Source organism: Salmo trutta, chromosome 9 (genome assembly GCF_901001165.1).
Source record: "Salmo trutta chromosome 9, fSalTru1.1, whole genome shotgun sequence".
In the NCBI taxonomy this organism is placed as follows: domain Eukaryota; kingdom Metazoa; phylum Chordata; class Actinopteri; order Salmoniformes; family Salmonidae; genus Salmo; species Salmo trutta.
The window spans coordinates 43,988,500-44,003,424 of record NC_042965.1 but is presented as its reverse complement, the minus strand read 5'-3'; the positions used below and the strand labels follow the sequence as shown (position 1 = coordinate 44,003,424).

The window sequence follows — 14,925 nt, the reverse complement described above, 5'->3', positions numbered from 1 at the left end:
TTGTTTCTCTGTCCATGTGTACCTGTTTTGTATACCTCACTAAAAATCAAACATTTGATTACCCCCCCCCCCCCCATGTAAAAAATAAATAAAAATAAAGCAGTTAGGCTGATGTAACAGATTACCTTAAAATATAGACCATTTTAAGCTAATGTTCCAAAATGCCATTAGCGGCAAAACACAGTCCTCAAAGTGCACCGCACGTGTGAGCGATTTCATGTGGCCGAGATTAAAATATCCGTTCAAAATTAAGAAAGAGAGGAGATCTAAAGATGCAACAACTAGCATGGGTTACTAATATGACTGGGATTATTATCAATTAGCATGGGATGCTAATATTACTGCGATTATCATCAACTAGCATGGGATGCTAATATGACTAGGATTATCATCAACTAGCATGAGATGCTAATATGACTAGGATTATCATCAATTAGCATGGGATGCTAATATGACTAGGATTATCATCAATTAGCATGGGTTGCTAATATGACTGGGATTATGCTTTTGGCTGCTGGACAATAAAATAATATTGATTTGAAACCAAATGGCATATTAAGTGTATATAAATTAATTCCCTCAACATTTCTATGGTCGTATTTTGGCTAGGGTTGGCTAGGCTATGGTTGTCTAGGCTAGGGTTGGCTAGGTTACTTTGAAACAAGTTAAGACATGCTTCATACAAATATATAAAACGTCCATGTTTTAATCAGTTATGTTAAAGGTTAAATAGTTTCAAAATGCTCAACACCTCCTCTCAGATTCAAGGTGGTTGGGGTGTACAACAACAGGCACTGTCCGTCACTCTCCGGTCATGTGATCATTTGATCTGAACAACTCGAGCCTCGAGGATGTGGACAGAATCCATCCTTTAGACGTTAATGTTAATTATCCTTCATTATATTTGTCAAACATGACTGGCGTTTTAGCCTGTATTGACGTAGTTAAATGTTTCATTAAAGTTTGGCTCCATTTTCTGGCTCCTCCCTCATGTCAACATCTGTTTGGGTTGGACATGAGGCTTTAGCCAATAGACATATCACATACACTTTGACATGTAGGCTTTTTTATTTATGAACATGAAAAATAGATTGGAATATTATCAAATTTGGCCTTTCTGATCCAATTCTGATTGGATTAATTTTTGATATTGTGATATTTGTGATAAAAAAAACTACTTTAATTTATATTGTTCTTGTCCGACAATTTTTTTTTTTTTTTTTACTTGTCCCGGACAAGAGGACAGTATAAATGTGTAACCCTGCTGAGTGTTACCCCAGCCTCTGTGTTCTGTGTTTTGTGTTAGTTTGACCTGGACTCCATCTGGACCTTCATCTTCGGGGTCCCTGCTTCCAGCGGCACCATAGTAGGATCCCTCCACACTGTCTGCACCGAGGCTGGCTTCCTCTTACTGGGGATGCTGAGGAGCATGCTCAACCTGGTGAGAGGAGCAGGAGAGAAAGAGCGAGGGGAGGATAGAGGAGATGAGGGAAGGAAGGAGGAGTGGCGGGAGGAGAGGGGAAGAGGAGGAGAGAGAAAGGAGGACAACCTAGTCCTTTTCCATGTAGACGAGCTACTAGATTCACTTCTCCCACCAGATGACGTTCTTTCTATGGACAGAGAAAAATACGGGATAGTTCACCCAAAATAACCTGTTGGTTTCCTTATCCTGTTAGCTGTCTTAAGGAGAGACAGCAATCCATCCATGGTTTAGTATACCTAGCTTGCTGTCACCAAATGTCAGCTTCATATAGCTGCTGGATCTTCTTCTACCGCCAAATGACGTTGTGCTTTTCTTTGTCCTCTTAGCCGTGGCAGTCTGAGGAAGAGGGTTCGTGGCTGCGGGAGTACCCAGTGACTCTGATGCAGTTCTTCAGGTACCTGTATCACAAATATAATAATACAAATAATAATCATATTTAAAATAATCGATATCATAAATAATAGTAATAATGTATATTTTATTTATATATATATATATATATATATATATATATATATATATATATATATATATATATATATATATATATATATATATATATATATATATATATATATATACACACACACACACAGAGTACCAGTCAATAGTTTAGACACACCTACTCATTCAAGGGTTTTTCTTTATTTTGACTATATTCTACATATATCTGTATATCACTAATGATTGATTATTATTACAGGTACCTGTATCACAACGTCCCGGACCTGGCCCCAATGTGGCACAGCCCAGAGTTCCTGTGTGTCCTGGCTGCCTCAGTCTTCCCCTTCAACATCAGGCCCTACTCTGAGATGGTGAGAGGCTCAACTGTATAATGTTTATTTCTACAGTAGCTGTGTGTGGGTTTGTGTTTTCTACAGTAGCTGTGTGTGTGTTTGTGTTTTCTACAGTAGCTGTGTGTGTGTGTGTGTGTGTTTTCTACAGTAGCTGTGTGTGTGTGTGTGTTCTCTGAGCTCCATCTAATCCTCCCCTCTCTCCCTCCCTCCCCTCTCTCCTTCCCTCCCCTCTCTCCTTCCCTCTCTCCCCTCTCTCCCTCCCTCTCTCCCCTCTCTCCTTCCCTCCCTCCCCTCTCTCCTTCCCTCCCTCCCTCTCCTCTCCCTCCCTCTCCTCTCCCCCCCCTCCCCTCTCTCCCTCCCTCTCTCCCCTCTCTCCTTCCCTCCCTCCCCTCTCTCCTTCCCTCCCTCCCTCTCCTCTCCCTCCCTCTCCTCTCCCCCCCCTCCCCTCTCTCCTTCCCTCCCCTCTCTCCTTCCCTCCCCTCTCTCCTTCCCTCCCCTCTCTCCTTCCCTCCCCTCCCCTCTCTCCTTCCCTCCCCTCTCTCCCTCCCTCCCTCTCCTCTCTCTCTCAGGTGAGTGACCTGGATGATGAAGCGGGGTCACCAACGGAAGAATTCAAGGCCTTCACCGCGGACACGGGTATGAACCGTAGCCAATCGGAATACTGCAACGTGGGTTCTAAGACCTACCTGACCAATCACCCGGCCAAGAAGTACGTGTTTGACTTCATGAAGGTGCTGATCATGGACAACCTGTGTCTGACTCCGGCCAGCAAACAGACGTCCACCGTAGACCTACTGTTAGAGGTGAGACAAATCAATCAAATGTATTTATGAAGCCCTTTTTACATCAGCTGTTGTCACAAAGTGCTCTCCTGACAGCAACCGGAGGGATTTAATTGCTATTAGTTGATAATCTAACTAGGGTTGCAAAAATACGGGAACGCTTCAAAGGAATTTCTAGAAAACGGGGGAATTTTGTTTTAAGTTTTCTAGGTTTTTGCAACCCTTAATCTAGCTATTGTGTCAGGAAAGTGGCAATCTGAAGTTGATACATACATTTTTGGGATTATAAATTAGCTCAGTTGGTAGAGCATGGTGTTTGCAACACCAGGGTTGTGGGTTCGATTCCCACGGGGGGCCAGCACAGGAAAGAAATGTATGAAATTGTATGAAATGTATGCGTTAACTACTGTAAGTCGCTCTGGATAAGAGCGTCTGCTAAATGACTAAAATGTAAATGTAATGATATGTACTTGTTGATTCTTGAAGAATATAACTTAAATGCTTCATGAGTTTAGTTCAACTGTTACACTGCATGAGAACCCAATGAGAATATAACCTTGTTTTTCTCCAATGTTTCTAAACATTGTAAATGTAAAGAAACACTGTATAGCCTCATAACATGGTTACAACTATCATGTTGATATCATGTTGGTCAGTCCTTAGATTTCTCCAGCTCCATCCCTCAGCTTTTTACTTAAACAGGGCGGGGAAAACGCTTTGTTATTGTTTCAACTGTTGATTGGCGCTTAAACGTAGAGTTGTGTCCCCAGGCGTCCCCAGAGCGCTCCACCAGGACTCAGCAGAAAGAATTCCAGTCCTACATCCTGGACTCTGTCATGGAACACCTACTGGCTGCTGACGTCCTCCTGGGTACTTCTACACCACACCACACCATACCACACCACACCACACCACACCACACCATACCACACTACACCACACCACACCACACCCACACCACACCACACTACACCACACCACACCCCGCACCGCACCGCACCGCACCACACCACAACCACGCCACGCCACGCCACACCACACCACACTACACTACACTACACCACACCACACTATACCACACTACACCACACTATACCACACCCCACCACACCCCACCCCACCCCACCACACCACACCACACTACACTACACCGCACCACACTACACCGCACCACACACTGCTCTACGAATCAGAGAAGAACCCTACAGAACACAATAATCAGCCAATCAGAGAAGAACCCTACAGAACACAATAATCAGCCAATCAGAGAAGAACCCTACAGAACACAATAATCAGCCAATCAGAGAAGAACCCTACAGAACACAATAATCAGCCAATGGGAAAAGGCTGGAGATCTCCAGAGCCGCCTCCTACTCCAACAGCCTGACGAAGACATCCTCAAAGCTTGAATACCCATCTAACCACCTGTAGTCTCCAGTCTATAATATACTATTCTAACCACCTCTGGTCTCCAGTCTATAATATACGATACTAACCACCTGTAGTCACCAGTCTATAATATACTATACTAACCACCTGTAGTCTCCAGTCTATAATATACTAACCACCTGTAGTCTCCAGTCTATAATATACTATACTAACCACCTGCAGTCTCCAGTCTATAATATACTATACTAACCACCTGTAGTCTCCAGTCTATAATATACTATACTAACCACCTGTAGTCACCAGTCTATAATATACTATACTAACCACCTGTAGTCTCCAGTCTATAATATACTAACCACCTGTAGTCTCCAGTCTATAATATACTAACCACCTGTAGTCTCCAGTCTATAATATAATATACTAACCACCTGTAGTCTCCAGTCTATAATATACTATACTAACCACCTCTGGTCTCCAGTCTATAATATACTAACCACCTGTAGTCTCCAGTCTATAATATACTAACCACCTGTAGTCTCCAGTCTATAATATACTATTCTAACCACCTGTAGTCTCCAGTCTATAATATACTATTCTAACCACCTGTAGTCTCCAGTCTATAATATACTAACCACCTGTAGTCTCCAGTCTATAATATAATATACTAACCACCTGTAGTCTCCAGTCTATAATATACTATACTAACCACCTCTGGTCTCCAGTCTATAATATACTAACCACCTGTAGTCTCCAGTCTATAATATACTAACCACCTGTAGTCTCCAGTCTATAATATACTATTCTAACCACCTGTAGTCTCCAGTCTATACTATTCTAACCACCTGTAGTCTCCAGTCTATAATATACTAACCACCTGTAGTCTCCAGTCTATAATATACTATTCTAACCACCTGTAGTCTCCAGTCTATAATATACTATACTAACCACCTGTAGTCTCCAGTCTATAATATACTATTCTAACCACCTGTAGTCTCCAGTCTATAATATACTATACTAACCACCTGTAGTCTCCAGTCTATAATATACTATTCTAACCACCTGTAGTCTCCAGTCTATAATATACTATACTAACCACCTGTAGTCTCCAGTCTATAATATACTAACCACCTGTAGTCTCCAGTCTATAATATACTAACCACCTGTAGTCTCCAGTCTATAATATACTATACTAACCACCTGTAGTCTCCAGTCTATAATATACTATACTAACCACCTCTAGTCTCCAGTCTATAATATACTATTCTAACCACCTGTAGTCTCCAGTCTATAATATACTATACTAACCACCTGTAGTCTCCAGTCTATAATATACTAACCACCTGTAGTCTCCAGTCTATAATATACTAACCACCTGTAGTCTCCAGTCTATAATATACTATTCTAACCACCTGTAGTCTCCAGTCTATAATATACTAACCACCTGTAGTCTCCAGTCTATAATATACTATACTAACCACCTCTAGTCTCCAGTCTATAATATACTATTCTAACCACCTGTAGTCTCCAGTCTATAATATACTATACTAACCACCTGTAGTCTCCAGTCTATAATATACTAACCACCTGTAGTCTCCAGTCTATAATATACTAACCACCTGTAGTCTCCAGTCTATAATATACTATACTAACCACCTGTAGTCTCCAGTCTATAATATACTATTCTAACCACCTGTAGTCTCCAGTCTATAATATACTATACTAACCCCCTGTAGTCTCCAGTCTATAATATACTATACTAACCACCTGTAGTCTCCAGTCTATAATATACTAACCACCTGTAGTCTCCAGTCTATAATATACTATACTAACCACCTGTAGTCTCCAGTCTATAATATACTAACCACCTGTAGTCTCCAGTCTATAATATACTATACTAACCACCTGTAGTCTCCAGTCTATAATATACTATACTAACCACCTGTAGTCTCCAGTCTATAATATACTATTCTAACCACCTGTAGTCTCCAGTCTATAATATACTAACCACCTGTAGTCTCCAGTCTATAATATACTAACCACCTGTAGTCTCCAGTCTATAATATACTATACTAACCACCTGTAGTCTCCAGTCTATAATATACTATTATAACCACCTGTAGTCTCCAGTCTATAATATACTAACCACCTGTAGTCTCCAGTCTATAATATACTAACCACCTGTAGTCTCCAGTCTATAATATACTAACCACCTGTAGTCTCCAGTCTATAATATACTATTCTAACCACCTGTAGTCACCAGTCTATAATATACTAACCACCTGTAGTCTCCAGTCTATAATATACTATACTAACCACCTGTAGTCTCCAGTCTATAATATACTATTCTAACCACCTGTAGTCTCCAGTCTATAATATACTATACTAACCACCTGTAGTCTCCAGTCTATTATATACTATTCTAACCACCTGTAGTCTCCAGTCTATTATATACTATTCTAACCACCTGTAGTCTCCAGTCTATAATATACTATTATAACCACCTGTAGTCTCCAGTCTATAATATACTAACCACCTGTAGTCTCCAGTCTATAATATACTATTATAACCACCTGTAGTCTCCAGTCTATAATATACTAACCACCTGTAGTCTCCAGTCTATAATTTACTAACCACCTGTAGTCTCCAGTCTATAATATACTAACCACCTGTAGTCTCCAGTCTATAATATACTATTCTAACCACCTGTAGTCACCAGTCTATAATATACTAACCACCTGTAGTCTCCAGTCTATAATATACTATTCTAACCACCTGTAGTCTCCAGTCTATAATATACTATACTAACCACCTGTAGTCTCCAGTCTATAATATACTATACTAACCACCTGTAGTCTCCAGTCTATAATATACTATACTAACCACCTGTAGTCTCCAGTCTATTATATACTATTCTAACCACCTGTAGTCTCTAGTCTATAATATACTAACCACCTGTAGTCTCCAGTCTATAATATTCTAACCACCTGTATTCTCCAGTCTATAATATACTATACTAACCACCTGTAGTCTCCAGTCTATAATATACTATACTAACCACCTCTAGTCTCCAGTCTATAATATACTAACCACCTGTGGTCTCCAGTCTATAATATACTATTCTAACCACCTCTAGTCTCCAGTCTATAATATACTATACTAACCACCTGTAGTCTCCAGTCTATAATATCCAGCAGGTGGCAGTAATCCACCATCCTGTTTATACTCCGCCATAAAACCAGCAGAAGAAGAAGACACACACACACACACACACACACACACACACACACACACACACACACACACACACACACACACACACACACACCCCCTACTGGTTGCTGACGTCCTCCTAGACACACACACACACACACACACACACACACACACACACACACACACACACACACACACCCCTACTGGTTGCTGACATCCTCCTAGATACACACACACACACACACACACACACACATCCTCCTAGGTACTGACCTACTTTTATAGAAAACATCCAGTGATCATTCATGAGAGGAGGCAGGTCGCTGTGTTAGAGGCAGAGCAGCGGCCAGACGATTGATGGTTAAAACGCAACTGGGGAACTGTTGGGGAAAAAGACACACACACACATTTCCATTCTAACCAAATGTCCCCCCACACTTCTCCTTCTAGGTGAGGATGCATCCTTGCCCATCACCGTTGGTGGGAGCTACCAGGTGCTGGTCAACAACGTGTTCTACTTCACACAGCGCGTGGTGGACAAGCTGTGGCAGGGCATGTTCAACAAGGAGTCCAAGATGGTGGTGGAGTTTATAGTGCAGCTTATAGGACAGGTGAGGACGACCTAGACCCAAGGTTTCCTCAATATCTGATTTATATCCAGGTCCGGCACATGCTGAAACGGGACGGGCAGGATTAATTGTCCTGATGGCGCACGCACATACAAGCGTACAGCGCCTTTTAGAATGTATTCACACCCATTTACTGTTTCCGCATTTTTTGTGTTACTGCCTGAATTTAAAAGGGATTAAATTGAGATTTTTCTGTCACTGTCCTACACACAATACACCTGAATACCAAGTGTTATGTTTGGAACACATCCAATACAACACATTACTGAGTACCTCTCCCCATATTTTCAATCATAGTGGTGGCTGCATCATGTTATGGGTATGCTTGTCATCACGTTTTTCAGGATAAGAAAATAAACGAGCTAAGCGCAGGCAAAGTCCTAGAGGAAAACCTGGTTCATTCTGCTTTCCACCAGACACTGGGAGATGAATTGACCTTTCAGCAGGACAATAACCTAAAACACAAGGCCAAATATACACTGAAGTTGATTACCAAGAACACAGTGAATGTTCCTGAGTGGCCGAGTTAAAGTTTTGACTTAAATCTGATTGAAAATCTATGGCAAGACTTGAAAATGCTTGTCTAGCAATGATCAACAACACATTTGACAGAGCTTGAAGAATTTTTTAAGAATAATGGGCAAATGTTGCACAATCTTTAGAAACTTAGCCAGAAATAACACAGCTGTAATCACTGCCAAAGGGGATTCTGACATGTATTGACTCTGGGGGTTGAATACTCATCTAATCAAAATACAGTATGTTAGTTTTATTATATTAGTTATATTACATTAGTTATATTACATTAGTTATATTACATTAGTTATATTAGTTATATTACATTAGTTATATTACATTAGTTATATTACATTAGTTATATTACATTAGTTATATTAGTTATATTATATTAGTTATATTACATTAGTTATATTAGTTATATTACATTATTTATATTATATTAGTTATATTAGTTATATTACATTAGTTATATTAGTTATATTATATTAGTTATATTACATTAGTTATATTACATTAGTTATATTACATTAGTTATATTACATTAGTTATATTAGTTATATTACATTAGTTATATTACATTAGTTATATTACATCAGTTATATTATGTGAATACATTCTGAAGACACTGTGTATAGAAATACAACATATGCAGTTCCTGTGTGTGGTGAACCCAGGACTGGAAACAGTCTGATTACAACAGTACAGTACTCAGAAACGGTCTGATTTACAGCAGTACAGTACTCAGAAACAGTCTGATTACAGCAGTACAGTACTCAGAAACAGTCTGATTACAGCAGTGCAGTACTCAGAAACAGTCTGATTACAGCAGTACAGTACTCAGAAACAGTCTGATTTACAGCAGTACAGTACTCAGAAACAGTCTGATTTACAGCAGTACAGTACTCAGAAACAGTCTGATTTACAGCAGTACAGTACTCAGATTTACAGCAGTAGAGTACTCAGAAACAGTCTGATTACAGCAGTAGAGTACTCAGAAACAGTCTGATTTACAGCAGTACAGTACTCGGTTTGACACAACTAACCAGCAAATGAATGATTTTGTTAATTGAATCAACAAGCCAACCTTCACGTCTCTGCCAGACTTACTCAACTGAACCAATAGAGCTTTTAGGTGAAACACAGCCGTGTTATTTAGAAGTGAATGTAGGCCAGCAGTGTTCATGTCTGTGGTGGTACTGCTTTGGAACAAGAGGATTTAGTAAGATTTCAAACACGTACTTAATCAGTCCTCAGAATCCATTGCCTGTTATAAAACAGGACTATTATTTCCACACTCCGCCAAGCCTACGGTAGGATGTCTTAACCCCGATCAACTCTCTGGAGAAGAAAGACCCTTTCTGCAACCAACTCTCCCCTCTCGGGCATCGCAGGCCATAGATCATAAGACCAGTCTTTCTTAAAATGTTCCACCTCTCTTTTCTCCCGCTTCCAGTCCAAGAGGCGGTCGCAGAGTTTGTCTCTGGACTCTCTCTACCACTGTCTGAACCGTACGGTCCTGTACCAGCTGTCTCGACCTCACAAGACCGTACCTCAGCAGGTAGCTCTGCTGGACTCTCTACGGGTGTTGACCGTCAATCGTAACCTGGTGCTGGGACCAGGCAACCACGACCAGGAGTTTGTAGCCTGTCTGGCTCACTGCTTCATCAACCTACACGTTGGGAGGTAGGTCTGGGACTGAGGTGGGTTTGTCTGTCTGTTTTAGCTAGCTTGAATTCGTTGCATTGCTCGAGACATTTATGGCAGCTGTATGTCCTGATCAGTGAGTTTGAGGCCTGTGAAGTGTTGAGCTGGCTAATCAAATGACAACAGGCTGCAAAAACTGCACTGAGTAAGCTTAGTCCTATCTATGGGTGAGTGGTGTATGCTGACTCTCTCTCTCCTCTTCTTTCTCTGTCTCTCTCTTCTTCTGTCTCTCTCTCTGTCTATCTCTCTCCTCTTCTTTCTCTGTCTCTCTCTTCCTCTCTCTCCTCTTCTGTCTCTCTCTCTCTGTCTCTCTCTTTCTCTATCTCTACTCTCTTGCTCTGTCTCTCTCTCCCTCTTTCTCTCTCACCATCTCTCCCTCTCCACTCCCTACTTTTCTCTCTCTGTCTCTCTCTCTCTCTCTCTCTGTCTCTCTCTCTGTCTCTGTCTCTCTGTCTCTGTGTCTGTCTGTGTGCAGCAGTGTGGAGGGTTTTGGTTTGGAGGCAGAGGCTCGTATGACCACCTGGCACGTCATGATGCCCGCTGAGAATGGACCTGATAACAGACACAGCCAGGAAGTTAGCGAAGGTAACATAACGTCTGACTTGTCTGTGTGTCTGTCCGTCTTTCTCTCTGTCTTTCTTTCGGGTATCAAAGTGTGTTTCTATGTGTGTGTGTGTTCCTAACTCCTATCCTGTCTGTCCCCCAGGTCGCCAGCTGCTGCTGAAGGCAGTAAACCGTGTGTGGACAGAGCTGATGCACAGTAAAAGACCCATGTTGGAGGACATCTTTAAGGTGTCCCTCCCCACCAACGACAGAGGACATGTAGATATCAGCACTGCTCGGCCTGCCCTGGAGGAACCTGCCCTGAAGAGCTGGCAGAACCACCTGGGTGAGAGAAAACACACACATCTAGACAGACAGACACACACACAGAGATGAAAACACAAACGCATACAGTGTACTCAGGAGGTATTCAGACCCAATGACTTTTTCCACATTTTGTTACGTTACAGCCTTATTCTAAAATGGATGAAATCGTTTTTTTACCCTCATCAATCTACACACAATACCCCATAATGACATCACAATACCCCATAATGACATCACAATACCCCATAATGACATCACAATACCCCATAATGACATCACAATACCCCATAATGACAAAGCGAAAACAGGTTTTTGGAAATGTTATATTTACGTAAGTGTTTCCGACCCTTTAATCAGTACGTTGTTGAAGCACCTTTGGCAGCGATTACAGCCTCAAGTCTGAAAAACATCCCCACAGCATGATGCTGCCACCACCATACTTCACCGTAGGGATGGTGCCAGGTTTCCTCCAGACGTGACGCTTGGCATTCAGGCCAAAGAGTTTAATCACACCAGACAATCTTGCTTTTCATGGTCTAAGAGTCTTTAGGTGCCTTTTGGCAAACTCCAAGCATGGCTGTCATGTGCCTTTTACTGAGGAGGGGCTTCCGTCTGGCCACTTTACCATAAAGGCCTGATTGGTGGAGTGCTGCAAAGATGGTTGTCCTTCTGGAAGGTTCTCCCATCTCCACAGAGGAACTCTGGAGCTCTGTCAGAGTGACCATCGGGTTCTTGGTCACTTCCCTGACCAAGGCCCATCTCCCCTGATTACTCAGTTTGGCTGGGCAGACAGCTTTAGGAAGAGTGTTGGTGATTCCAAACTTCTTCCATTTAAGAATGATGGAGGCCACTGTGATCTTGGGGACCTTCAATGATGCAGAAATGTTTTGGTACCCTTCCCCAGATCTGTGCCTCGACACAGTGCTGTCTTGAAGCTTGAAGCTCTACGGAGAATTCCTTCGACCTTATGGCTTGGTTTTTGCTCTGACATGCGCTGTCAACTGTGGGACCTTATATAGACAGGTGTGTGCCTTTCCAAATCATGTCCAATCAATTGAATTTACCACAGGTGGACTCCAATCAAGTTGTAGAAACATCTCAAGGATGATCAATGGAAACAGGAAGCACCTGAGCTCAATTTCGAGTCTCATAGCAAAGGGTCTGAATACTTATGTAAATAAGGTATTTCTGTTTTTTATTTGTAATAAATTTGCAAACATTTCTGTTCTCACTTGATCATTATGGGGTATTGTGTGTAGATTGATGAGGAACAATTTTTATTTAATCAATTTTTAGAATAAGGCTGTAACGTAACAAAATGTGGAAAAACGGAAAGGGTCTGAATACTTTCCGAATGCACTGTACACACTGACTGTAGTCTACTGTTTGGCATTACTTCAGAAAGGTCACGTTAACACCGTACAGACTGTTTAGTGGTCAGGGGGATATTATAATCAGCTTTACCATGTGTTGTTTGGAGAGCAGAGCCAAGTTAGGACCGGAGCCGCCAGCATTCTGGGAGACTGTTGGACAACCTCTGTCCCTTTCTCTGTTTGTCTCTGTTTCTCTCGCTTTCCTCCTCTCTCTCTCTCTCTCTCTCTCTCTCTCTCTCTCTCTCTCTCTCTCCCCCTCTCTCTCTCTCTCTCTCTCTCTCCCTCTCTCTCTCTCTCTCTCTCTCTCTCTCTCTCTCTCTCTCTATTCTAGTCCATGAGAAGAAGTGTATTAGCAGAGGTGAGTCAGTGGCTCCGGCCAGCCAGTCCAAGCTGTCCCGGGTCAGTAGTGGGTTTGGTCTGTCCAAGCTGACCGGCGCTCGACGCAACAAGAAGGAAAACTCCCTGAACAAGAACAACCTTTCTGCACAGGTACACACACGGACCGACATGCACACACGTATACACACACAACACGCATTTATACTCATGCATGCACACTTACAGCAGCCAGACGCATACCACCCTGCATCCCACTGCTGGCTTGGTTCTGAAGCTAAGCAGGGTTGGTCCTGGCCGGTCCCTGGATGGGAGACCAGGTGCTGCTGGAAGTGGTGTTGGAGGGCCAGTAGGAGGCGCTCTTTCCTCTGGTCTAAAACAATATCCCAATGCCCCAGGGCAGTGATAGGGGACATTGCCCTGTGTAGGGTGTCGTCTTTCAGATGGGACATTAAAAAGGTGTCCTGACTCTCTGTGGTCACTAAAGATCCCATGGTACTTATCATAAGAGTAGGGTTGTTAACCCCGGTGTCCTGGCTAAATTCCCAATCTGGCCCTCATACCATCATGGACACCTAATCATCCCCAGCTTACAATTGGCTCATTCATCCCCCCTCCTCTCCCCTGTAACTATTCCCCAGGTTGTTGCTGTAAATGAGAATGTGTTCTCAGTCAACTTCCCTGGTAAAATAAGGGTTAAATAAATAAACACAGACACAAACACACCCACACTAACCAGGTAAATTCCTTCCACCAATAGGAGACGTTCCAGTGGATGTTCACCCACATAGCGGTGGTCAGGGACCTGGTGGCCATGCAGTATAAAGAGTACCAGGAGGTAAGAACACTACGGTACTCACAGCGTTGTCTACTACACTACAGTACTCACTGCATTGTCTACTACACTACAGTACTCACTGCATTTCAGCCCTGCCACAAAAGGACCAGCTGACATCATGTCAGTGATTCTCTCGTTAACACTAACACAGGAGTGTTGACGAGGACAAGGCTGGAGATCACTCTGTCATGCTGATTGAGTTCGAATAACAGACTGGAAGCTTCAAAAGGAGGGTGGTGCTTGGAATCATTGTTCTTCCTCTCTCAACTATGGTTACCTGCAAGGAAACACGCGCTGTCATCATTGCTTTACACAAAAAGGGTTTCACGGGCAAGGATATTGCTGCCAGTAAGATTGCACCTAAATCAACCATTTATGGGATCATCAAGAACTTCAAGGAGAGCGGTACAATTGTTGTGAAGAAGGCTTCAGGGTGCCCAAGAAAGTCCAGCAAGCGCCAGGACCGTCTCCTAAAGTTGATTCAGCTGCGGGATCGGGGCACCACCAGTACAGAGCTTTCTCAGGAATGGCAGCAGTCAGGTGTGAGTGTATCTGCACGCACAGTGAGGCGAAGACTTTTGGAGGATGGGCTGGTGTCAAGAAAGGCAGCAAAGAAGCCACTTCTCTGATATTCTGCAAAAGGTACAGGGATTGGACTGCTGAGGACTGGGGTAAAGTCATTTTCTCTGATGAATCCCCTTTCCGATTGTTTGGGGCATCCGGAAAAAAGCTTGTCCGGAGAAGACAAGGTGAGCGCTACCATCAGTCCTGTGTCATGCCAACAGTAAAGCATCCTGAGACCATTCATGTGTGGAGTAGCTTCTCAGCCAAGGGTGTGGGCTCACTCACAATTTTGCCTAAGAACACAGCCATGAATAAAGAATGGTACCAACACATCCTCCGAGAGCAACTTCTCCCAACCATCCAGGAACAGGTTGGTGACGAACAATGCCTTTTCCAGCATGATGGAGCAACTTGCCATGAGGCAAAAG

The 14,925-nt window shown here is 42.6% G+C and overlaps 1 protein-coding gene across 1 annotated transcript in view; it reads left to right on the top strand.

The window, feature by feature from the left end:
- LOC115199678 (WD repeat and FYVE domain-containing protein 3) overlaps positions 1-14,925 on the top strand; it is a 99,761-nt gene that overhangs the window by 43,703 nt on the left and 41,133 nt on the right. The window contains exons 19-29 of the mRNA XM_029761984.1: positions 1,307-1,441; positions 1,810-1,877; positions 2,187-2,298; positions 2,850-3,083; positions 3,833-3,932; positions 8,115-8,275; positions 10,266-10,495; positions 10,992-11,101; positions 11,223-11,405; positions 13,091-13,248; positions 13,856-13,933. Of these exons, the coding sequence (XP_029617844.1) occupies positions 1,307-1,441; positions 1,810-1,877; positions 2,187-2,298; positions 2,850-3,083; positions 3,833-3,932; positions 8,115-8,275; positions 10,266-10,495; positions 10,992-11,101; positions 11,223-11,405; positions 13,091-13,248; positions 13,856-13,933 (1,569 nt within the window). The remainder of the gene's footprint in view (positions 1-1,306; positions 1,442-1,809; positions 1,878-2,186; positions 2,299-2,849; positions 3,084-3,832; positions 3,933-8,114; positions 8,276-10,265; positions 10,496-10,991; positions 11,102-11,222; positions 11,406-13,090; positions 13,249-13,855; positions 13,934-14,925) is intronic.